This window comes from Elephas maximus, chromosome 2, assembly GCF_024166365.1.
Source record: "Elephas maximus indicus isolate mEleMax1 chromosome 2, mEleMax1 primary haplotype, whole genome shotgun sequence".
NCBI classification, from domain to species: domain Eukaryota; kingdom Metazoa; phylum Chordata; class Mammalia; order Proboscidea; family Elephantidae; genus Elephas; species Elephas maximus.
This window is the reverse complement of record NC_064820.1, coordinates 130,417,092-130,442,763: the sequence shown is the minus strand read 5'-3', so window position 1 is coordinate 130,442,763 and position 25,672 is coordinate 130,417,092. Positions and strand designations below refer to the sequence as shown.

Here is a 25,672-nt window from a genome sequence, read left to right as displayed (position 1 = left end):
GCCGTTTAGAACACACATTAGCAGTATATTTAATTATAGGCTAAAGAGGTAAATATGGGTCAGGACCAGCTATTATGGATTTTCTTTTTCACAGAGAAAAGGAACTCTCTGCCAAGATATGATAAAATATACATAATGGTTCCCTGTAATTTGGTAGCAGACACTTTCCCAGGCTTCCTATCTGTACCACATAAAACCACTTTTAGAGCTGTGCTTTTTACTGACTTAAAATCATGGAGACGGTCCAGAGCTTAACGTTTGGGCTTGTTTTCAAATCCATGTAGGAGAGAGAAAGTGCTGGTATTTTACCATTTTCTTTTCTTTTTGGTGTTGACTTGCAAGAGGATCTGAACAGATAGCTTGTAAAGTTGTCTAGCCAGCCTCCAGCAGAAGCCATGATAAGGCCAAATTACTTTACCTTAGCATTCCTCTATTGTAAGTTTACATCTTTAAGGAATAAACTAAGTAACTTGGCTTAGTAAAGCTTCTGACAGGTTAAATATAAAGAGTACCTTTTAAGAAGATGGCTCTAAAAATAGGTATATGCATGTGTCATTTTAAAGCACACATTTGATTTTATGCTAAAAATTAATTACTCCAGAACTTTTCTAATGGTTTGTTGAGGAGATGATTTGAAGACTTTGCCTTTTGGAACAAACATACCTAAAGATGTCTAAAATCTGTGAAACCAAACTTGCAAGAGTTCCTTTTCCTTGTTTCCACCATATTAAATATATGCTAGACTCAGAGCGGGGTCCCTGGATGGTGCAAATGGCTAATGCACTCTAGCTATTAACTGAAAGATTGGAGGTTTGAGTCCACCCAGAGGCACCTCAGAAGAAAGTCGTAGCAATCTACTTACAAAAAATCAGCCATCGAAAAATCCTGTGGAGCACAGTTCTACTCTGACACACATGGGGTGACTATGAGTCAGAATCTACCTACCCAATGGCAACTGGTAACTGGTACAGTCAGAGTTAACCAGAAACTATCAAAGGATTCTGAAGTTTTGTCCTCTACACTTAAATAGAATCTCACCCACCCCTGGTATTGTTAGTCATCTCACCCTGTCATTAGAAATATGCATAGCTTTGTGAAAAATGTTTGCTTTTCTGCCCCTTTGTTGTTTCTTTTAACTTGACTTGAATACTCTATCATGTATTTACTGCTTGCATATACAGATCTGAAGAATGCAGTGCTGACCTACATTTTTTACTCTGTCTGGAGCCACATGGGAAGTGGCTGCTGAGTCTCACAAAGGGTGCCTTATTTGTGGGGAGTGCTCTGCTAGATGAGACCCGTCACCATCTCTCTTGGCAGAAAGCTTTCCTTCTGCTGTAGGCAGCCCTGGTCACCTCACCAAAAAAAAATCACCACCTAGCCAAAAAGAAACCTGGCTGGGCAAGTCGTATTCGTGCTTTCCATGGAGGGGTGATTATCTTCTCGTCACAGTTCCCAGCAATTCAGCAACCCACCTCATTCACCTTACCCAGCATGCCATTCCACTGGGACGGGGCTCTAGGTCATTTTTTAAAGATGATAACATGATTTGGGGTAGTCTCATGTTTTTTTCATTACCATTTGGCCGCCCTTCTCCTCAATGGAGGACAATGTCCCACTTGCCAAATTTTTTAGGAAACTTCAAGCCTCCCTACAACCTACTGCCAGGGGCTTCCCAGGTTGGAATCAAGGACATCTGTTTTTGGTAGCTCAGAATTCTCCAGATCTAAAGAGGACTTATTAGTTATCTAACTTTCTAAATGAGGAGCAGCGATTACCATTCTACTTCGAAAGGAGGAGAAACGTGGCTGAGATTAAAAATGAATGTCAACATGAAAGCCAAGAAAATTAAAATTTAGTTTCACGTTTGCCACAGAGTTTTCTCTTTGGATTAGGAAGGGCATATTTTTTTTTAATGTCTTATTTATGGACTGCTACTAATGTTTGGGCATTTTCTTGTTTCCTTTTCCTGGTACTTATTTCAGTGCCATATATATATATACCTTTGGCATGCACTAGGTTTAAAAAGATGCTTTGTGTCACAAGCTTATAATTTTATTTCATTTTTGTTATGTTTTCTTCCAACAGATCGTACTGCTATTACTATTACATAGATGTAGCTGGAGTCATTAATCTTCTTTTTTATATACTTTTTTAATTATGGTAAATATATATGTAACAAAATATTTGACATCTCAAACATCTTCACGTGTACACTTCTTTGACGTGTTTATCATGTTGTTCAACCATCACCCTCGCCCATTCCCAAATTATAACATCACCCTTCGCAGAAGATGAGTGTCCCCTAAGCATTGAGTCCTCCTTTCCCCTTCCTCACACCCACCCCTGGTGACCAATAATACACTTTGGCCTTTATACACTTGGCTATTCCAGATTATTTCACAAAAGCGGGATCATACAATATTTGTGTTTTTGTGACTGACTTATTTCACTCAGCATCATGTTGTCAGGGAGTAATTAATCATGATGCTTTTCCTACCTACAACAGCATGTTCATTAAATGATTGTCCACGAAAGAAGTTTCAATTTATACACGGTAAAGCCATTTAGAATCAAGTCTTTATTTTCACTTGGTACTAACTAATCTATCCTCTACTCCTGTCTCCTGCTTGATAGGTGCCAGGATGAGTGCCCTGTTGGGACTTATGGGGTTCGCTGCACTGAGATCTGCCGATGTGTCAATGGTGGGAAGTGTTACCACGTAAGCGGTGCGTGCCTCTGCGAAGCAGGCTTTGCTGGGGAACACTGCGAAGCGCGCTTGTGTGCGGAGGGACTGTACGGCATCAAGTGTGACAAACGGTGCCCCTGCCACCCAGACCACACTGATAGGTGAGTGTTGGCCACCCCGGGAAGGATGTGTCCTGTTAAAACTTAACCTCAGTCTGCAGTATTTGGAAGCAGAGAGATTCCCACCACAAGGCCCTTCCTGCTTCTGCGTTATCATGGTCAGGAACCACGAAGCAAACTGAAAATATTTTCACATAGTGGGTGGTGGCCCAACTCAGAACATGTCAGATGGTCTTTTGGTAGATATTAAATTCTATTCCCTATTAATGGCCACTGGTAAAAATTAAATCTGTTGAGGTTAGCAAAACTTCCCCCTATGAGAAGTTTTCTGTGACATACCCTTAAAAGCAAAGATGTAACAAGAGACAAGGAGCTATAAGCCAAGTTTAGTATGTAAAAATATAAAATTATTGTCACTGCAACATCTTTTACTTGACAGCACATCTGTTGAAGAAAAAAAGGTTATACAGAGGAAGTTTACCAGTGGAGGTTTTGTGAAAGTACTTCATGTGTGGCTGTCACATGTGAAATATGTTTTCAGGATTGATTAACGTAGAACTCACAGGAGTCTTGTAGCTCAAAAATCTCTCAAAGAGTTTAAGAACGGGAAACCATGATCCCACTCACTCTACTATACCTTGTCTATGCCTGAAATATCTTCCTTCCCCCTCTTTTCCTCTCCTTCCCCCAAGGACCGGACACATGCAACTTAGAATGCAGATACATATAACTCAGACTGCTGGGAAAGTTGAGTTTGACAAAAATGAAGTGCATTATAGAGCAGTTCAGATGTTACTAGTATTACTTTTATTTGCATTCAGCACAGCTGTTACTTCATTTATACTTCTGAAAGATAGCTGTGGTCACGTCAAATCTCAAATGCACAAATGTTAAAAGTAAACAGAAGCTTGTGGTTGGTCTCCACTTTTAACCATTGTTGGGAACAAAACAGTGGACTTAGCTCTGTGTGTGTGTGTGTGTGTGTGTGTGTGTGTGTGTGTGTTGGAATAGGTGCCAGTGGGAGGTATCAAAGAAGTGTACTCATTGGATCTCAAGTAATTTTATAAGTCACTTTAGGCAACTTTTGATTGTCTTCATTGGAAAATATTGCCACTCTTTAAATAACAAGTTTAGGTAAACATTTGGGGGGGAAGATGAATAATTTCTGTAGGACTGCTTTTAGAAAACAAAAACAAAACTCTCCAATGTTTAAGGAGCTGGCAGGAGTAGGGACAAGTCATGAGTCTGGCTGCCTTTCTTGCAGTATAAGTCTTGTCACAGCAAAAGATAGGCCTCACATAAGAAGCTAAGAACTCTTTTTATACTGGTATGTTCTTTTCCTGTATATAAACAGTGCCTGAAAGCAAATGGAGTAATAAACCTGTACAAAGGAAGAGCTCTACTATGAGAAGAATTGTGGAAGCAGAGAAAGTGTTCTTTTTGTTGGAACTGAGTACCATGTTAATGGCGGGGGCACGTGGAGAGTTATTCAATTGACAACAATACTGTGATAATTTTGACTTAAGTCATATGTACATAAGCATGTATGTTTTAACAAAGAAGTACATGGAATTATTTGATGACCATGTAGGTCAAAAGAACACTAAAATATGTTTAATAATATCAAATAATCAGAAAATTTAGAATGATTAAGTAATTTCCTAAATAATGACAGCTATTTTTAAGAGTAGCTTTTAAAATGTTCTATTAAAAACAGTTTAATTTTGACCATTATATGACTCTTGTTGAATTTGAAGTTATCTATTTAATTTTTATGTCTTGGACTTACACGCAAAACTCCTAGAAACACAAACTTCCTTTGAACCAAAAGTGAGAGAATTTTTGTATTAGTTGAAAACCTAGCGTCTTCATTTTACCATTTAATCAAGTAGGTTGAACTTTGCTATTTCAAAATTCATGATGTATATTCATCCTAAAAGTTTTCATTATAATCAGTGAGATAACTAGTACAATGCAAACTGTTAGTTTTAGATAAATTTTGAGTTCTATGAAGGTACATATTTTACAGTGTTACATCTGGGTAGGGGTTTGAATCAGTTAGCTTCCACTGTACAAAAAACCACCCCAAACCTAGTGGCTTAAAACAAAAAGTGTTTATTAGCTGATGGTTTTTGCTTGTCTATTTGAGCTGGGCTCATCCCGGTGGTTCTTCTGCTGGTCTCCCTGAGTTCAGCAGGAGATCAACTAGAGGCTGATTAGTCCTGGACATCCTCACTCCATGTCTGGCATTTGGCTGATGATAGGGGCTACTGAGCCACATGTCTCCAACATCTAGCAGGCTAACCTGAGCTTCTTTGTATGTTGACTGGCTTCCAAAGGCAGCAAGAGTAAGGGCAAGCCCTAACATGCAAACACTTGCCAAGCCTTTCGTTGTACCACATTTCCTAATACCCTGTCATGAATTGAATTGTGTCCCCCCAAAATATCTGTCAACTTGGCTAGGTCATGATTCCCAGTATTATAGGATTGTCTACCATTTTGTCATCTGAGGTGATTTCTCTATGTGTTGTAAATTCTATCACTATGATGTTAAAGAGATGGATTAGCGGCAGTTATATTGACGAGATCTGCAAGATTAGATAGTGTCTTAAGCCATTCTCTTTTGGGATATAAAAAAGAGAAGTGAGCAGAGAGACAAGGGAACCTCATACCACCAAGAAAGAACACTGGGAGCAGAACGCATCCTTTGGACCCGGGGTTTCTGCACGGAGAAGCACCTAGTCTGGGGGAAGGATGAAGACAAAGACATTCCTCCAGAGCCAAAAGAGAAAGCCTTCCCCTGGAACTGACACCCTGAATTTGAACTTCTAGCCTACTAGACTGTGAGAGAATAAACTTCTGTTTGTTGAAGGCATCTACTTGTGATATTTCTGTTATAGCAGCACTAGATAACTAAGATATGCCCCTTTGGCCAATGCAAGCCACACAACAAAGTTCAGATTCAATATACTCCACCTTTTGATGGGAGGAGCTGCAAAGATTTTGCAATCTACCATAGGGTTGAAATAAATTTAAATATTTGTATAAGTAATATTAGGTCCCTAGGTGGTGCAAACATTTTGTGCTCAACTGCTAACCTAAAGGTTAGTGGTTCTGTGCCACTCAGTGGTTCTGGTACCAAAGAAGAAAAGGCCTATTGATCTGCTTCCATTAAGATTACAGCCAAGAAAACCCTATGGAACAGCTCTACTGTGTAACACATGAGGTCGCCATGAGTCAGAGTCAACTCGATGGCAACTAACAACAGCATAAATAATATTAAGATTTTAATTTATAGCATTATTAATAAACCTATGGACATTCACTGTGACCAGGACTTTTCAACTAAAAACTAACTTTTACAACGGAAATAATTTCGAACAGGAAAATGAAATTTGAGGCTTAATAAGAGCCCACATAGGATATGTATATTAGCCGTTGTTAGTAAAGGCATCTAATAACTGTGAGCAATCAGGATGTGCCTATTTGCAAATGCCACCTAATTGTCATTACATATGAGCATTAGCAACATAAAAGTAAGTTCAATGACTCATTCTGTTTTAGCCAGTATCATATAGTAGAGAACGCTTGTCATAACTATTAAAGAGAGAATTTTATTAAGATATTTGTTTATAGTTTTCCCATATATGTGTGTGTAAAATCATATGTATTCCTATATGTGCATAATCCTATACTCGTATATACAAAACACTCCATTCTTTGGAAAGAAAACAGGTAGTGAGCGTATCACCCTTCAGCCTCCAATATTCTGCTCTAACATCATACGGAAATCTTATTGCCAATTAAGCTGCCTGCATGAGAACCCATCAAATGCCTTCAAAGTGCACTGGCTTCCTACATCTAATTACAGATAGCAGAACACTAATTTTGGTGTCAATCACTCTGAGAACCAGTGTGCTGCACTGACACTCACTGGGAGGCCCTGAGTATCAATTTCTGTCTGTCTCTCACTTAGGCCAACTCCCTGCCCTCAAACTGCCTGTTTTGTTTAGCATTTAAGTCTTTGTCATGAATATTATTTTCTGCTTTCTAATATAAAGAAATATTTTTCTACTAAGTTGTCTTTTATTTTACAGTGAGTTATTTATAAGATAAACTATTTTAATTATTCCATCACTTGAAATTTTTCTTTTCCTTTCCGCAAACTTAGGACCGTCAGTAAATATAAATTTGTCTCTGATTTTTGCACAGTATGGGTTTTCATTGATCCTGCATTATTGATTCCTTTATCTGTACTGTATCCTAAATTTTAGCCATCCGTTTTCATATCTAGTCCCCCCAGCAGACTGCTATCAAATTTCCTTTTCTTTCCTGTAAAAAAAAAAAAAAACAAAGCTGGGTTCAAGTTTTGATTCTGTCACTACTTGTGTGAGACTTTGAATCAAGTATTTACTCTTTCTAGGGCTTTGTTTCCTCTTTACTGAAATGGGGATGGCACCTAACTTTTAAGGATTAAATTCAGTAATGCACATAGAGTGCTTGGCTTGGTGCTGGCACCTGTTCGGTGCTCAGAAAATGCTAGCGGCTAGTCTGTGCATTCACCTATAACATCACCCTAAAAAAAAAAAACAAAAAAACTAAGCATCTTATAAGTGAGTGTTGCCAGCGAATAATGGCTATTCTCTTTAAGCCAAGACTTTAAGCATTTTAAAGACTAGTTTAATAGGAAATCTTGCCCTTGAATACAGATATGTTGTTGTTGTTGTTTTTAGATGCCGTCAAGTCGGTTCCAACTCAAAGCAACCCTATGCACAACAGAAAGAAACACTGCCTGGTCCTGTGCCAACTTCACAATCATTCCTGTGTTTGAGCACATTAACCACTGTATCAATCCATCTTTTTTGCTGATCCTCTACTTTACCAAGCCTGATGTATTTCTCCAGGGACTGGTCCCTCCTGATAACACACCCAAAGTGTATGAGACAAATACAGATATACAGATTATAATTTAATATTGCTGGATGACTCAGAGATATAAGGAAGAACAGATTAGTGTGGGAAAGCAAGATCCTAGAAGTCAGACTTTGCTGCATAAGAACTGTGATATTTTTACTAGATAATTTTTTTTTTTTATGGGCCTACCATATATCAGGAACAGGTAATAAACCAGACCTAATTCTTACCTTCATGGAGCTCACAGTCTAAAAGGGAAGGAAGACATGGAATAAAGGTAAAAGTAAATATGTGATTATAGATTGTGGTGAGTAAGATGAGAAAAAGAACAAGGTGCTTTGAAAGAGAATAACAAGAGAGAACTAATTTAAGTTTGGGTGATCAGGGAAGGCCTCCGTAAGGAAGAAACATTTAAGCTGAGACTGGAATATAAGAAGGTGAGAGCTAGGCAAGGAGTAGGAGAATGGCATCCTAGGCATATGGAATGCTTATGTGAAGGCCCTTAAGTTGCTGCTGTTACAAACTAAAAGGAGTCGAGTGGAGTTGAGCATAGTAATTAAGAGAGAGTGGTGATGAAAGAAGAGGTTGAAGTAGCCAATGGCCAGGTGATGGGGTCCTATGACTATATTTAAGGTGATCGTATACCCCAGTTTTTCTGGGGTAGTTTAGTTTTGGCCTGTTGTCATGGTGTAATTACTGGTAGCTCCTCTTTTACTATTAAAGATGTTCTGATTTAGGCAATAAATATTATAGACACCCTAGCTATATTAAATAATGTGTATTTTTTTCTAAGCATAGTGGGGAATCTTTGATGAGTTTTTTTTTTAATAATTTATTGTGTTTTTGGTGAAATTTGATGAGTTTTCAGGCAAAGACTGATGTGATACACTCTAATTTTCCGATGGTGTGGTATGAATGGATACAGGGAGAAAAGTCAGGAGACCCTTAGGAGATTAGAAGATAGATGGGATCAGGTTGGACTAGGATGGTGACAATGAAGATGAAGAGATGTGAATGGATTTAAGATATAGAATGATTAGGTCTTAGTGATGATGAATTAATTAGATATGGGAGAAGAGGGAGAAGTTATCAAGAATAGCCCCTATGTTTCTGGGAAGTGAAACCTAAAACTGAGGGACTGCTGGTGCCATTTACAGAAATGGAATCAATTGGGGCCAGACACTGAGTGAGGAGGGAAGAAAGGGGAAAACAAGGGTTTAGTTTTGGACATGCTAAGTTTGAGATGCTAAGGAAATGGTAGGTGTTTGCCCAAAGATAAGTGATTTTCCCAAGGATACGTAGCAGATAAGTGGAAGATCTGAGACTCAGACCCTTGTCTTCTGAATTCCAAATATTCTATACCCAAGAAACCATCTCAAATGCACAGTTTTGCTTTGCTTTTTCTTCACATCAGGCTTTTTGAGTATGCTGGTGATGGACATTGCGGTAGCTCCTTGTGGGCAGTTAGTTGCAGCAGGGGCCTAAACATATATGTAAATACGTTCCTGAAAATGAAGAACAAACCAGCTATCCCATAGGCTTTTTCTTTAAAAAAAATAAAAAGGAAATGAGAGTACTGAGTATGGCTGAGCTCCTCACTTGACAGACAAGGGTGTCAGGCCCAGGGAGGTTTGTGGTCACACTGAAGTCACCCAAGGAGTGGGAGACTGAGATGCCATCCTCAATCTTCAACCCTCCCAGTTCCTCATTTTTCTCAAAAGTGAAAAATCTATGAGAACAGCCATGTGATGTCTAGATGCTGACGGTGGATTTTGTTGTGGGCCTACTTAAGGTGAGGGTTTCGCCTCCATCAGGGGAGGAAGACCATCTTTAAACAGCCTTCCAATTGTCAGCAGAGCTAGTTTGATTGTTAAGATTTTCCTCTGCTGAGAAGCACATGTGTTTTGAGACAGAGTGCCACAGAGGGCCCTATTGTGTTAACTTCACTAATGTGTGCATCTTAGTGCAGCTGATGTGTCCATTTGCTATGGAGCAACAGCTGGCTGCCTGGCTGTCAATGCAACTGCTGTTTCAGGTAGAAGCAGCTGTTCCATCACCAAGTACTGGAGCCTAGGCCTGCTTTTGTAGTTCCTTGAACATCACCCTGATTAACTGATTCGGTATTGTTCAGTGGGTGCAGTTCTTTAGATCTTCTCATAGAGTTGATCCCTTATTAAATGAATGCTTTCAATTTAAGACAATTCAAATGGATTTCAGACAGAGGGATGTGTTTGCAGTCGTCATCCTGTTAGTGCACAGTGCTGATTTCACGCAACATTTCTGCAGCATCAATCAGGTTGCGGCTAATTAATGAAATCGCTCCAAGCCTGGGAATGAAGTTTACATTACTGTTCATGGGCTTAACCCACACATTTAGTGATCATGGCTAAAACAGCATTTGCACAGGACTTGGGTGTCATGTTTACCCCAGAGTGACTTGTTCCTTTCATCCATGTCTCTCAGCTGTCACCCCATGTCTGGAGAGTGCGCCTGCAAGCCAGGCTGGTCTGGGCTCTACTGTAATGAGACATGCTCTCCTGGATTCTACGGGGAATCTTGCCAACAGATCTGCAGCTGCCAAAATGGGGCTGACTGTGACAGTGTGACTGGAAAGTGCACCTGTGCCCCTGGATTCAAAGTGAGTGACTTGGACTTTAGAGGAAGGAAAAAAGGGGTACGATGTGGAACATATCAGTACTGCAAGTTCCATGACCTTTTTTGGTGTGGGGGGGTGCTATTTTTTTTATTGTGATGCAAATATACACATTCAAACACTCAGCGGTTTCTGCATGTACAATTCAGTGACATTGGTTACACTCTTCATGTTGCACAACTGCTATTCTCATCTTTTCTCTGATTATTCCATCACCATTAACATGCACTGAGGGCCTCCCAAGCAAAAACTTTCCCTCTCCCCTTCCCTCAACCTTGGTAACCACTAATAAGCTTTGGTTTCTATATATCTGCTTATTTCATATAAGTGAAGTCATACAGTATTTGTCCTTTTGCGAGTGACTTATTTTACCCAGCATTGTGTTTTCAAGGTTCATCCACGCTTCATCAGGACTTCGTTTCTCTTTATGGCTGAATAATATTCCATTGTATGTATGTACCACATTTTGTTTATCTGTCGATGGACATTTAGGTTGTTTCTACCTTTTGGCTATTGTGAAAAGTGCTGCAGCGAACGTTGGTGGACAGGTTTCTGTTTGTGTTCCAGCTTTCACTTCTTTTGGCTATATATCTAGGATTGGGATTGCATGGCTTTTTCTGAGGTAAATGAATATGATAAAATCATCACATCGTTAATGAGAAAGAGAATAAAGAGACAATTGCTAATAAAGATACAAGTAATTACCTTAGAATGATGACTGGAAAGCTGATAAAAATATTTATATGGCATTAATTTTTAATATAAATATATGTGAAGTGTGATGTATCATGATTATTGTGTAAGTAATGGTTTTACAATGTTTTATAAACAACAAGGAAATTATTTCTCCAAGTATGATACATATTATTGTTGACAGTTTTTGCTCGAATTCTATGCAATTTGAAGACCTGGTGGCACAGTGCTTAACTGCTGACAAAGAGGTCAGCAGTTCCAATCCACTAGCAGCTCCATGGAAACTCTGTGAGGCAGTTTTACTCTGACCTACAGGGTCGCTATGAGACAGAATCGACTCGAAGGCAACGGGTTTTGTTTTGTTTTTTTAAAATCTAATTTAGTATTTATTATGTATTTTATTTTATGGTTAATTGTATATAAGTTTTTATATTTCTTTAAAAATCTGAACTCTACAAAAATGCATATATGCTAAAGGGTAGAATTTTGCCTACAACCTCAGCCTACAGTTTCCAGGATTTCTGTCTTTTTTTTTTTCGGTTGTGCTTTTAGGTGAAAGTTTACAGAGCAAATTAGTTTCCTATTCAGTAATTTATACACAAATTGTTTCATGACATTGATTGCCATCCCTGCAATGTGTCAACACTCTCTGCCTTTCCACCCCAGCTTCCTTGTTTCCATTTATCTGGCTTTCCTGTCCCTTCCTGCAGTCGCGTCTGCTTTTGGGCAGGCGTTGCCCATTGGGGCTCTTTTACTTGATTGTTCTAAGGAGCATGTTCCTTATGGGTGTTATTGTTTTATGTTGTTCTTGTGAGTCAGTTCCAACTCATAGTGACCCTGTGTACAACAGAATGAAACACTGCCTGATCCTGCGCTATCCTCACAATCACTGCTATGCTTGCGCCTATCGTTGCAGCCGCTGTGTTAATCCATCTCTTCCAGGGTCTTCCTCTTTTTCACTGACCCTCTACTTTACCAAACATGACGTCCTTCACCAGGGACTGGTCCCTCCTGATAACATGTCCAGAGTACATGAGACAAAGTTTCGTCATCCTCGCTTCTAAGGAGCATTCTGGCTGTTTGTTTTTCTATCAGTGCATGGTATATTCAATATTCTTCACCAATACCGTAATTCAAAGGCATCAATTCTTCTTCGGTCTTCCATATTCATTGTCCATCTTTCGCATAGACCTGTCTAATATTTGTCTGAAAGGTAAACTTCAGGAGTGGGTTCAGTTCTGGGTTGGAAGGGCGTCTAGGGACCATAGTCTTGAAGGTTCCTCCAGTGTCTGTCAGACCAGTAAGTCTGGTCTTTTTTGTGAGTTTGAGTTTTTTTCTACATTTTTTTCCTGCTCTGTCCAGAACCCTCTATTATAATACTAGTCAGGGCGGTCAGTGGTGGTAGCCAGGCCCCATCTAGTTTTTCTGGTCTCAGACTAGTGGAGGTTGTGGTTCATGTGGTCCATTAGTCCTTTGTATTAATTGCTTCATTCGGTTTTTGCCTTCCTCCTTTGCTCCGGACCAATAGTTGTATCTTAGATAGCTGCTCCGAAACCCTTAAGACCCTAGACACTACTTAACAAAGTAGAATGTAGAATATTTTCTTTATGAACTATATAATGCCAGTTGACCTAGACGTCCTCCATGACCCTGGTCTCTAGCCCTCTGCCCCAGCAACTTGGTCCTGTGAGGTGTTTGGTTGTATCTAGGAAGCTTTTAAGACTGTGCCCTCAGTGTGCTCTGTTATATGTATGAATATACATGCTGCACATACAAGTATGTATGTAAAAATATCCACAGCCCAACCTATATATGTACTTCAGTATACTCCTATATTCCTTCCTTCCTGTATTCCGCAAACATGTCTACCTATGTATCTGCTTCTAAATTATTCTTTGTTTTTACTGTTGTTGTAGGGTTGTATATGTTATAGTATTTACTGTGGTTGCCTTTTTTTTTTTTTTTTTGCATTCCTGTTGGTGTCTTTGTTTGCCTTGGTCAAGTTGTGCCAAGTACGCCTACATTGTTTATCGACTTTCCCTTCACCAGAGTTAACACAGGTCTACTACCTATTTAATGATTTTCCCTGGTAAATGTCAAAGATTGTTTCTTTCTGTGTGTAAATGTTTTCATGAATTTTTATAATAGTAGTCTCATACAATATTTGTCCTTTTGTGATTGACTTATTTCGCTCATTATAATCTCCTCCAGATTCATCCATGTTGAAGATGTTCCAAGGGTTCATCATCGCTGGTCATCATTGCATAGTATTCCATGTGTCAGTGTACCATTGTTTGTTTATTTGTTCATCCATTGATGGGGACTTAGGTTGTTCCATCTTTTTGCTACTGTGAATAATTCTGCAATGAACATGGGTGTGAATATGTCTGCTCTTGTGACAGCTCTTGTTTCTTTAGGATATATACCTAGGAGTGGAATTGCTGGATCATATGGTATTTGTATTTCTAGCTTTTGAAGGAAGTGCCATATCGTTTTTCATAGTGGTTGTATCATTTCATGTTCCTACCAGCAGTGTATGAAAGTTCCAATCTCCCCACAGCCTCACCAGCATTTATTGTTTTGTTGTTTGTTTTTTGACCAGTACCATTCTTGCAGGGTGATTTGCACCTCTCAAATAGCTAATGATCTTGAACATCTTTTCATGTATTTGTTGGCTGCCTGAATGTCCTCTTTGGTAAAGTGTCTGTTCCTGTCCTCTGCCCATTTTATGATTGAGTCGTCTTTTTGTGGTTGAGTTCTTAATGTTTTCTATATATTTTAGAGATTAAACCTTTATCTGATATGTAGTTGCCAAAGTTTTTTTCCCGGTCTGTAGATTCTCTTTTTATTCTCTTGGTAAAGTCTTTTGATGAGCATAAGTGTTTAGTTTTTAGGAGGTCCCAGTTATCTAATTTATCTTCTGAAATTTATGAATTTTTAGTCATGCTTGACATTCTATTTATGTCATAGATTAGGGCCCCTACCTCTGGCCCTATGTTTTCTTTCATGAACTTTATAGTTTTAGGTTTTGTGTTGGTCTTTGATACATTTTGAGTTGGTTATTTGTGTAGGGTGTGAAGTATGGATCCTGTCTCATTTTTTCTGCACATGGATATTCCGTTTTGCCAGGACCATTTGTTGAAGAGACTATCTTTTCCCCATTTAATGGACTTCAACCCTTTGTCAAAGGTCAGATGTCCATAGGTGGATGGATTTACTTCTGGGTTCTCAATTCTGTTCCATTGGCCTCAATTTTATGTCTGTTGTTGTACCAGTACCAGGCTGTTTTGACTACCATGGCTGTGTAGCAGGTTCTGAGATCAGGAAGTGTGAGGCCTCCTACTTTGTTCTTCTTTTCTAGTAATGCTTTACTTATCCAGGTTTTTTTTTCTCCTTTCTGTATAAAGTTGGTGATTCATTTTTTCATTAAAGAATGTTGTTGGAATTTGGATCAGGATTGCATTGTATCTCTAGATCGCTTTGGATAGTATTGACATTTTCACAATGTGAAATCTTCCAATCCATGAGCATGATATGTTTTTCTGTTTGGTTTCTTGCAGTGATATATTTAGTTCTCTTTGTATAAGTCTTTTATGTCCCTGTTTAGATTTATTCCTAAGTATATCTTTATGAGGGGCTATTGTAAATGGTATTGTTTTCCTGATTTTCCTTTTGGAGTTCTCTTTGTTAGTATAGAGGAACCTGACTGATTTTTGTATGTTGATCTTGTACCTTGGCACTTTGCTGAATCATTCTATTAGTTCCAGTAGGTTTCTTGTGTAATCTCTGGGACTCTGTATGTGTAGGATCATATTGCCTATGAATAGGGATACCTTTACTTCTTCCTTACCCATTTGGATGTGCTTTATTTCCCTTTCTTGTCTTACTGCTCTGGCTAGGGCTTCCAGTACAATATTGACTAAGAATGGTGATAAAGGGCATCCTTGTCTGGTTCCATTCTCAAGGGGAATTCTTTCAGTCACTCTCCACTGAGAATAGTGTTGGCTGTTAGTTTTATATAAATGCCCTTAATTATGTTGAGCCTAGGATTTCTTAACCCCAGAATAGGAATCCTTATTTTAAAGGAAAATGGGTTATTGTTGAATTATTTCCTCCCATTTTAAAAAGGAGAACATTAAACTATGAAGAATGCCAATGGTTATTTCAGAACACACAATGTAACTGGTAGATCATAAAGCCATAGAGCTGAGAGGATCTTTACAGGGCTTTCTAACTTACGTCACTACCTTTTGGTTAAGCCCCACTTGAATTAGTCTTGTCTTAAGGAAGTTGCTTCTGTGTTCACAGGAGGTGACTCCAGTCACCTTTTGGAGCCCATATCTATGTTTAACACTCACTGTCAGATAAAAATTGAATCATGGTGCTAGCTGAGCATGGGTTCTGTTGTTTTGCTTCACCCACTGTACAAGGAAGTCTAGGAAGCATCATGATTTAATGCATAGTTAATATTTATGTTTATTTATTAATAGTAATTTTATAGCTACAACTTATTGTTAATTATCTACTTATTTGAACAAAGACAAGGGGTTTTTATTTGCTACCAAAGCAGAACTAATAAAAGCAGCAGGGTTTTTTGGGGGGGTCCATTTTAATACCATATTCTAAACAAGGCCAGAAGGCATTAGTGGTTCAGTGGTGGAATTCTTGCCTTCCATGAGGGAGGCCCATGTTCGATTCCTGACCAATATACCTCATATGTAGCCACCATTCATTTGTCGGTGGATGCTTGTGTGTTGCTATAATGCTGAACAGCTTTAAGTAGTGCTTCCAGACTAAGATGGAATAGGAAAAAAGGCCTGGTGATCTATTTATAAAAATCAGCCTGTGAAAACACTATGGATCACAGCAGCCTGATACCTAAATGATCATGAGGTAGTGTTGGACTGGGCAGCGTTTTGTTCCATTGTGCATAGGGTCACCATGAGTCAGGGGCCAACTTAATGGCAACTAACAACAGCAACAAAACAGTCCAGCTATCATTTTGCTTGAATGTCTAAGATTTGTAGAGACATCGTAGAATTCTTTGCAGTACAATATGTTAAAATTAGAGAGGAAGTCTAATTAGCATCTCCAAGATATATTTTTGTGTATTTGTGTGATCTTACTTCAGTCAGTAAGTTGCATGCATTTTTCTGTTTGCACCGTCTAGGGAATTGACTGCTCTACCCCTTGTCCCCTGGGAACCTATGGGGTAAACTGCTCCTCTCGCTGTGGCTGTAAAAATGATGCTGTCTGTTCCCCTGTGGATGGTTCTTGCACTTGCAAGGCAGGTAAGAGTGGGTGAATGAGTCTTGTATTTGGTCCTGGTCCTTTTATCTCCTAAAGTCACAGGAAAGAAACCTTCACTAGGAATCTACCCCAGCTGTATTTGGTGCATGACCTCAGCAAGCCCCTCATCCAGTGTCAGCTCTGTTATGGGCCAAGGGAAGAGGACTGGATTAGATGGTCCCATAAATCACTGCCAGTTCTAAAATTCTGTGAGTCTCTGAACTGTTGGGAAGAGTTAAGAAACAGACATATGTTCATGTCCCTAAATGTGCTGGTCTGAAGGACATAGCCAAGCACCAATTATATGTGAGGGCCAGAACGTGTAGGTGCTGTGGGAGCCAGGACCCTAGATACCCATTGTGCATGATTAACAGAGTCCTGCTTTAAAGATGGGATGTTCCTTCAATCATAGCCTTCCTTCTCCTTGCCATATAAATATTTCACTCTCCCAATATGAATGAAACTCAGCGTTCCACGGTGCACATCACTGCACCTTAAAAGTACTCCCAACTTTGTATGTCTTCCCCAGTAGCTTCTTGGCATTGGCATTCTTGCAGATCACACAGCACACACAGTTGTTCGGGTCCTCAGGGGTGACTTTTGTTCATTTCTGGTGGTGTCCTTAAATGACAGAGCCAGTGTTCACTGCTGCTGAGATTGGGAGGCACTGTTGTGCATCCCGAAGAAGTTTCTGCAGGGAAACGTGGCTTGGACAGGCTCTGCAAAACCCCCTGCTGCCTTTGTTCCCTCACACGCTCTGGCATCTTGTCATGACAGGCTGGCACGGGGTGGACTGCTCCATCCGCTGTCCCAGTGGCACATGGGGCTTTGGCTGTAACTTAACATGCCAGTGCCTCAACAGGGGAGCCTGCAACACTCTGGATGGGACCTGCACGTGTGCACCTGGATGGCGCGGGGAGAAATGTGAACTTCTCTGCCAGGTATGTCCAAACCAGTGCACCAATGGGGAATGTCTAAGGGGGAGCTGATGTTAGAGGGTCGACTGATTTTTACAGTTTCCTGGTTTAGAGTGGGTAAGTGTGACCCAAACCTCAGTAACTATTAGATGAATTGAGGTGTTTGGCCTCAAATTGGCTATAGAATTGGAAAAGCCATAGAAGTGGAAATTGGATAGGGAAGCTTTATGGGAAATGCTTCCTTCTTTTCCTTCAATTCTACCCTCTTCCCCCTCAACCCTTTGTTTTCTCTGCCCTTAGTACACCCATCTCTTAGTGGTAGCCAGTCAAGAGCATTCGTCAAGGACCCAGTGTACGTCTGTCAACTCTCCAAATATTTTGCTTCTATTATAATGGAAATCACCCACCCTTTGGAGTGGAAAGTGGCAGGGAATTGAAAGGGGGTTGGTGACTAGTGTCACAGAAATGCTTAGTGAGGTGGTGAAAGGAGGTTTGGAAACAGCTGTCTTTTAATGTAAATATCTCTAGAGTCACAGGAATCTCCAAAGATTTCCCTAGTTCAACTCTGACTGGATCTCATTAGCCTACTTTGGGTGTATATGGCATTAGCAATTCCACACTGTGTCTACCACAGGCTGACAGGGGATACGAATGGGAAGTACATTCTATAGCAATATGCTGGTTTCTGTTTCTTCCCATAACACTTGACCTGTTTCTTTTCTTCTTTCCCATCATTCTTTCTTCCTATCACAGTTCTTTTCTCCTGAGGCATTAAGCATTCTCTCAATAGTGTGTCTTCTCTGCCTCTGGGAGAGCACTCTGATGTCGAGATAACAATATGACCCCATCGATCTGGGCCCCAGGCCAAGGGCCTTCCACAGAGGCCCTTTTCTTCCTGGGCTTCCTCCTCATTAAGTACAACCCACTTCTAGAGATGTGGGGAGGATCCCACCCTGGGCTATTCCATGCCTTCCCAATCCCTAGGACAGAGTTAAATTAGCTTTGCTATGGCTCACCCCTGACCAGCGAATAAATGATCAGTACTTTGAGATGCACTTTAAGATCACTTTTCACTCCCAATCTGAATGTAAACAAAGCAAAGCCCCTGGCGTAATCTTGTTCTTTCTTGCATATTAGCTGTGTTAGTAAACCAGCGAAGGCTCACATTGTTCCACTCTGAAAGTGTGAAATCAGTACGGCAGAGCTAAATCCTACCAAACATTAGTGGAGTCCAAAAATGGTTTAATATTTTTTTAATCTAATAATTTCTCGCAGATGAGTATGCCTTTTAGCACCCTGTTTTATGCTGATTCTCCTATTCCTCCCTCTTAGTAGGTGTACAGGCACACAGTGTTTCTCTTAGTTCTTGGGCAGAGTGGGGAGGTATGTGGTGCCCTCCCTCAATTGCTCAGGATTTGGCTTGAGTGGGAGTTATAAATTCAGAGCTCTACATTCTTCTGCTATGAACTAAATTATCATGACCATGAAGAGTCTGGTCTCCACTGGACCACCCAAGCTGACGTGCATGTGACAACAGAAGGACCTGGGAGGAGAAAAGTGAGGAGAATGTGCCAGAACATACCCATCCCCTCTGAGGTGTCGAAATAGCTCATGTTGTTTACACTTCTCCATGGAAAAAAAGAGGCGATTAAACAGGAAAAAATTAGGGAAAGATTTTCATCTTTCTTTGTAGTTCCATGTATCCTATAGGCAACTTACAGAAATCAACTTAATTAGAGCTATAATTTTTTTTTTTTTAATTTTATAGATTCCTTATCTGGGTCATGGCCTTCCCTTTCCTCTCTAGTGTAAGTTTAGGAAACTTGTAGTTTAGGGAGCCCTGAACTGTTTTGTAAAGTCTTTAAATAAAAAAAAATGTCTTTAGGAGCAAAAAAAAAAAAAAGTATAAGTTTGAGCTTACCATAAAATAACAAAATGTTCTTTTAATTAACTGGCATATGAAGGTGCAAGAAAAAGCTCTTTGTTTCACCACTCATAGCACTATGTCAGGCTTTAGGTATGAGTGATTTTAGAACACTTGACCTCCTGGAACCTACAGTTTGGGGAGTAAGAAGATATGGGAAGAGGTGATCACAACTCCTGTTACTGGGAGGTGCTTCGGAAGCGCAGGGAACTGTGTCTTAAAAGGTTCTGATTGTGGCCCCTTTTGTCTCCCATCATGGGGTTTCCTGTGCCCTCATTCCTGTCTTCAATGCTGTCTTCAATATAGGATGGCACATATGGGCTGAACTGTGCTGAGCGCTGTGACTGCAGCCATGCCGACGGCTGCCACCCCACCACAGGCCATTGTCGCTGCCTGCCTGGATGGTCAGGTGAGATCCAAGGGCACTACTGGAAATGTAGTAGAAACAAGCCAGCTTAGCACCTAAGCTGTTCCTTGCTACTCCAGAGAAACCCACACAGGTCAACTTTGCAGAAAAAATGAAAATACAATAATCTCTCCAGTAAATTAATGACATATTTTTGTCCAAAAAATGTTATTGCTAAATCCAGTTCATCTGCAAGCCAGGTATGGCTTTTTGTGGATTTGTGCATGGACATTTCACGTGAGCCCCATGGACATTTCACGTGAGCCCACGTGTAAGGTCCCACTGTTAATATTCAACCAGGAAGGTGGGAAAAATGTAAATTGCTGTGAAGATCTCAGCAAGACCTCTGTGGTATTTTTTGAGCATTGTGGAAAGAATGACTGAGAAAAAAGTGTAGGAATATAACTAGGTTTACCCTGTGAGGCATAAAATATTAATATATAGATATTAAAATATTTTTGCTAAAAATAAAAGCTTTTAAACTTTCTTTTTTTTGTGTGATAATGTTTAAGTCATGACATATTTACAAAGTGGATTAGTACCAATTTTTAACCGCAGGGTGGGAATGTACCCTTATTCATATGCCTTCAAGGTTTCAGGCAGGAAATTCATCAAACTAACAGTGATCCTGAAAGAATTATAGTTTTTGCTCATAATATATATACTTGGAAGATGGTGGTAAATGTCCAAGCAAATTGGGATCTTGCTCTTCTTTTTTATATATCAAATCAAGCTTATCCTAAAAAGACAAAAATAAATAAATAAAAACAAATAGGATTTTAAACACTTAAGAAAAAATACCAATGGGGATGCACTAGAAAAGTTATTGAGCATAGGGATGAACTGAATACAGTCATGAATATTCATTTCTACCAAAAGTAAAATATTGATTGGTACAGTGAAACCCTTAAACTAGGAACTGTATTGATGCAGTGGGTAAGAGCTTGGCTGCTAAAGGTCAGCGGTTCAAATCCAACAGCCACTCCTTCGAAACTCTATGGGGCAGTTCTACCCTGTCCTATAGGGTCGCTATGAGTTGGAATCAACTTGATAGCAACGGGTTTGTCTCTTTGACTTTACATAAACCAAAACTTAGAAAAAAAAAAAAAACTTTCCATTTGAAGTTGTTTCTAAACATATGTGTGTATGTATGTATGTCTATATGTATGTAAATATATGTACATCTATATAGAAGAGAGGGAGATATGTAAGAGATCTGTTTTCATGTTGACAGTGCTTTGGTATCTTTTGAAACAATTTTCAACTAGCACTTTTAAAGAGAAATTGGTAGTAACAAGCCAGGTATCCTCTTTAGTGATGGTTCATGTTTTTAGAAGATGGATCTTTCGGAAGAGAATCATATGACTACATACCAGAGAGGTCACATTTAGGAAATCATGGGATGAGGGTGATCTTACCTTATAGAAAAAATACATACAAAGAAGAGTCTAGAGAAATAAAAATAAGTAATGTTTATTGAGCACCTGCTATAGCCTCACAACAACTCTATGAGATAGTATATATATTATTTTCTCATTTTTACAAATGAAGTTGAGACCAAGAGAAGTTAAGTGGCTTGGCCAAGGTCTCAGAGTTTAGGAAATGGATTTGTACCAAAACTCTCCCACTGTAGAGCCAGCTATCCTAATCACTGGACACTACTGCCATACACAGACTTATTCTAGGAAGTACTGGGAGTTATGCTGAACTTCCACTTTCAGCATAGACCAAGACCTCTGGGAATTGTATGAGAAGATGGTGGTAGTCAGTGCTGGTAACCAGCAACCTCTTTTTTTAATAACACCATAATTGAGATATAATTGCATACCATACAAGTTACCTATTTAAATTATACAAATCAATGATTTTTAGTATAGTCACAAAATTGTGCAACCGTTACCGCAATCAATTTTAGAATATTTTCATTACCCCAAAAAGAAATCTTGGACCCATGAATTATCACACCTCATTTACCCCCAAGTCACCTTCCGCCCACCCTGAGCAACAACTAATCTACTTCCTATCCCTGCAGATCTGCCTGGTCTGGACATTGTATGGATTCGTACAGTATGTGGTCTTTTGTGACTAGCTTCCTTCACTTAGAATAACGTTTTCAAGGTCTATCCATATTGGAGCGTGTATAAGTACTTCATTCCTTTTGATTGTCAAATAATATTTCATTGTATGGATATACCACATCTTATTTACTGATTCATCAGTTGATAGGCATTCGGATTGTTTCCCCTCTTTGGCCATTATGAATAATGTTGTTATGAACATTTGTGTACAAGTTTTTGTGTGGATGCGTAAATGTTGAGTATATATGTAGAAGTGGAATTGCTGGACCATATGCTAACTCTATGTTTAAACTTTTAAAAAGCTGCTAAATTCTTTTTCAAAGCAGCTGCACAATTTACATTCCTACCAGCAAGATGTGATGGTTCCAATTTTTCCACGTCTTCACCAACACTTGTTATTATCTGTCTTTTTTATTATAGCTATCCTAGTGGGTATGAAGTGGTATCTCATTGTGGTTTTAATTTGCATTTCCCTGATAGCTAATGTTGTGGAGTATCTTTTCATGGGCTTCTTGGCCATTTGTATGTCATCTTTGGAAAAATGTCTCTTTAGATCCTTTGCCCATTTTTAAATTTGGTTATTTTGTTCGTTTTTGAGTTGTAAAAGTTCGTTATGTATTCTAGATACAATTCCTTTATATACATGATTTACAGATATTTTCTCCATTTTGTGGATTGTCTTTTCACTTTCTTCATGGTGTCCTTTGGAGCAGAAAACATTTTAATTTCGATGAAATCCAATTTATGTATTTTTTCTTTGGTGGCTTGCGCTTTTGGTGTTATATCTAAGAAGCTATTTCCTAATCCAAATTCACAAAGATTTATGCCTGTTTTCTTCTAAGAGTTTTATAGTCTTAGCTCTTGTATTTAGGTTATTGATCCATTTTGAGTAAATATTTGTATATTGTGTGAAATAGAAGCCCAACTTCATTCTCTTGCTTGTGTATATTCAGTTGTTCCAGCACCATTTCTTGAAAAGACTAGTATTTCTCTATTAAATTGTCTTGACATTCTTGAAAATAGATAGACAGTGGTTTATGTGAGGGTTTATTTCTGGTCGCTTAATTGTATTCCATTGATCTATTTGTCTGTCCTTATGCCGGTACTACATTGTCTTGATTTCTATAGCTTTTAGTAAGTTTTGAAATCAGAAAGTGTGAGTGCTCCAACGTTGTCGTTCTTTTTCAAAACTGTTTTGTCTTTTTTGAGTCTTTGAAATTCCATATAAATTTTAGGATCACCTTGTCTGTTTCTGAAAAGAAGAAAGATGGAATTTTAATGGAGACTGCATTAACTCTATAGATCATTTGGGAGGTATTGCCATCTTAACAATACTCTGTATTAAGTCTTCCAATCTGTAAACATGGAGTGTCACCTCTTTAGTAGTGTCTGTTAGTCCCTTGGACTTTGTGGAGAGTTTTTTTGGTTTCTGACCAGGTAAATTGAGATAAACTGTCACATGCTTGATTTCTGCTTTCTGAGAGCCACTCTGGAAAACAAACCAAAGCTACTGTAAATGAAATTCATTTTCTGTTGTTAGGGGCTACCCACAGACACAAGATTCCCTGGCCCTGTAGTTCTCCTTTGACTTGGAAAAACTAAGACAACTCTGACTTCATAATATGAAATTCTACCTTCCCATGTTTTTGTTTGGTTTTCAGTTACTAAATACTAAAATTGCATCACACCATAGACTAAATCAGATTTTGTGACTTCACCAGGGCTCTTGATGTTCTCAAATGGAGTGTCCAACATTCATTTCTAAATAACCACAGTGGTAGATTCAGGGGACAGATCCTTTGTTTGGGGGCTATATTCCACCAAATCTACATTTGTCTTATAAATGTAGGAAGAATGTGAGGTGATCCTGAACACAACAGTGAAAGACATACTCTAGCGTACATGAACAAAGCAGGAGATATGATTCGTCCTGGAGCCAGCCAGAAAATGTTGTTAGTTGCATTCCACAGTCTGGGTCATGGGGTAAGACAAATTATCCCATATGGCCTTAGACCTGTCGGGCTCCTGCGGGAATGCAGTGACTTTGTCACACAACATAATCTTGTAATCTGGCTTTCGATCTGTGACTGGTCTGCTTCTCCAAGAGGGAATGAAGCTTTGCTGTCTCAATTTCCTCTGGTCACATCTTGCCCGCAATCTTTTTGCTTCCTGGCCTATAAGCCATTGTTCCTCCTAGGCCAGCCAGGTTGCTCCACTGACTTATTTCTTTGGGTCTTCTGTGTGGGCTGTTAGTCTATAAGCATCAGTTAAGTATCTAAACCCACTATAAACATTTCTTTAGAGAGGTTATCCCTCATACTCACAGAACACACTTGGTATGAGCAAACATACACAGGGGAAAAGAAGGTTACTGATGTTCTAAAAAGTGCCCTACAAAAGGACCAAGAAATGCTTTATTTTTCTAAAAGAAAACAAAGAGGAGATTCTGTGTATTATTTGCACAAAACACCATTTCATTGTCAACAGTGGATTGACACGTACTTTTTCATCATTACTCTTGTTTTGAATAAGTACTTTTTAAAGACCTTTTTCAATATCCAGAAAGCTTTGCTTTTCACTTAGAAACCAGGTTTGGGACCAAATAATTAACATAAGCCCGGGGAGGCAAATAATTCTGTTTCCTCTCCTCCCTGTTGCTCTAGGTGAAATGTTAGGTGTCACTGGACAGGGTAGCAGTGTGTGTGGTAACAGTGAGGCTTTTGTGAAGAAACCAGTGAAGTCTAACACAGGGCCCTGGGCCCTTCCTCTGACCAAATAAATAAGATGGCGCAGAGGCTCCGGCAGTGCTCAGCCACTGAGAACACTGTGGAGAGAAGCTGATTAGGCCTCCCAGTTTGAAGCCAGAAATAAGGGTCCCTTCTCACAAAGAAATTGACAAAACTCAGTTGAGAAAGCCATACCCTAATCTCATATGCTAAGGAAGTCAGCTTGCTTTCTTACCATGCGGGTCACTCACCACTCCTCATAACTTCACTTGTCTCATATTTGACTGTCTTTTAAAGGAACTATAATTCATAGTCACATTTTACCTGTTCATAAAATAAGTCTTCAAAATGCGCTGACATAAAGATTAACCAAAACAAACGTTGAATCTGGCATCCCAGATACTATTTCCAAAAAAAATGTACTGTTTTTCAAAAGGCCTGAAAATGTTATATGTGGTTATTTAAAATCTTAATTTACTAGAATGTTTAGCCCATAGACTATATCAAAAAGAGGCAGGTTGCAGTAAAAAATGAGAAAAAAGTGAAAAAAAAAAAAAAATCCAGGATGTAGGATATAGGGTGTGCCCTGGGCCCGTTTTCCTACACCTCTTCTACACACGCACACACAGCTATTGTCAATGAACTAGAAGGAGTTTTATGTATACGTATATATAGCCCAAGTATTATTATTTTTTTTTTATAGCTGAGTAGGGTAGAAACATGTAGATATTTTCTTTCCTCTCTTCTGCTCTGACTTCAGTCAGCCAAAACACCTAGTTCTGAGCTTTACAGCTGATTAAGATTTCATTCAAGCTGTCTAGGAGCGCGTGCAGCCTCTAAACTGGTTCCCAAAAACCAAAAAACCAAACCCGTTGCCATTGTGTCAAGTCTGACTCATAGCAATCCTATAGGACAGGGTAGAACTGCCCCATAGAGTTTCCAAGGAGTGCCTGGTGGATTTGAACTTCCGACCCTTTTGGTCCCCAGCCCTGCCTAAATCAGAGTCACCTGGGAACTCTTTTCACTTGCATATTTCAGGTCCCCATCCCACACCTACTGAACGAGATTGTGAAGAGTGGGTGAGGAGGAGGATAGAGCCACTACCAACTCATAAAGCACCTTTTGAACAAGTTTGGAAAAGGTTTGGAAATCTCTCAAGGTGTACTTCTTGACAGGTGAAATTCAGGCTGAATTTCTACCCTGGCTTTCCTCCTTGGCCAGGAGTTCTTGTGTAGTGCACAGCCTTACTGGGTTTGTAATTTTA

General features: G+C 39.3%; 1 protein-coding gene across 2 annotated transcripts in view; it reads left to right on the top strand.

Annotated features, from left to right (window-relative positions):
• Window positions 1-25,672, top strand: part of MEGF10 (multiple EGF like domains 10) — a 179,121-nt gene that overhangs the window by 115,946 nt on the left and 37,503 nt on the right. For both annotated transcript variants that reach the window (XM_049873371.1, XM_049873381.1), the window contains exons 9-13: window positions 2,638-2,850; window positions 10,186-10,360; window positions 16,239-16,359; window positions 17,135-17,298; window positions 19,505-19,607. In XM_049873371.1, coding sequence (XP_049729328.1) covers window positions 2,638-2,850; window positions 10,186-10,360; window positions 16,239-16,359; window positions 17,135-17,298; window positions 19,505-19,607 — 776 coding nt within the window. The remainder of the gene's footprint in view (window positions 1-2,637; window positions 2,851-10,185; window positions 10,361-16,238; window positions 16,360-17,134; window positions 17,299-19,504; window positions 19,608-25,672) is intronic.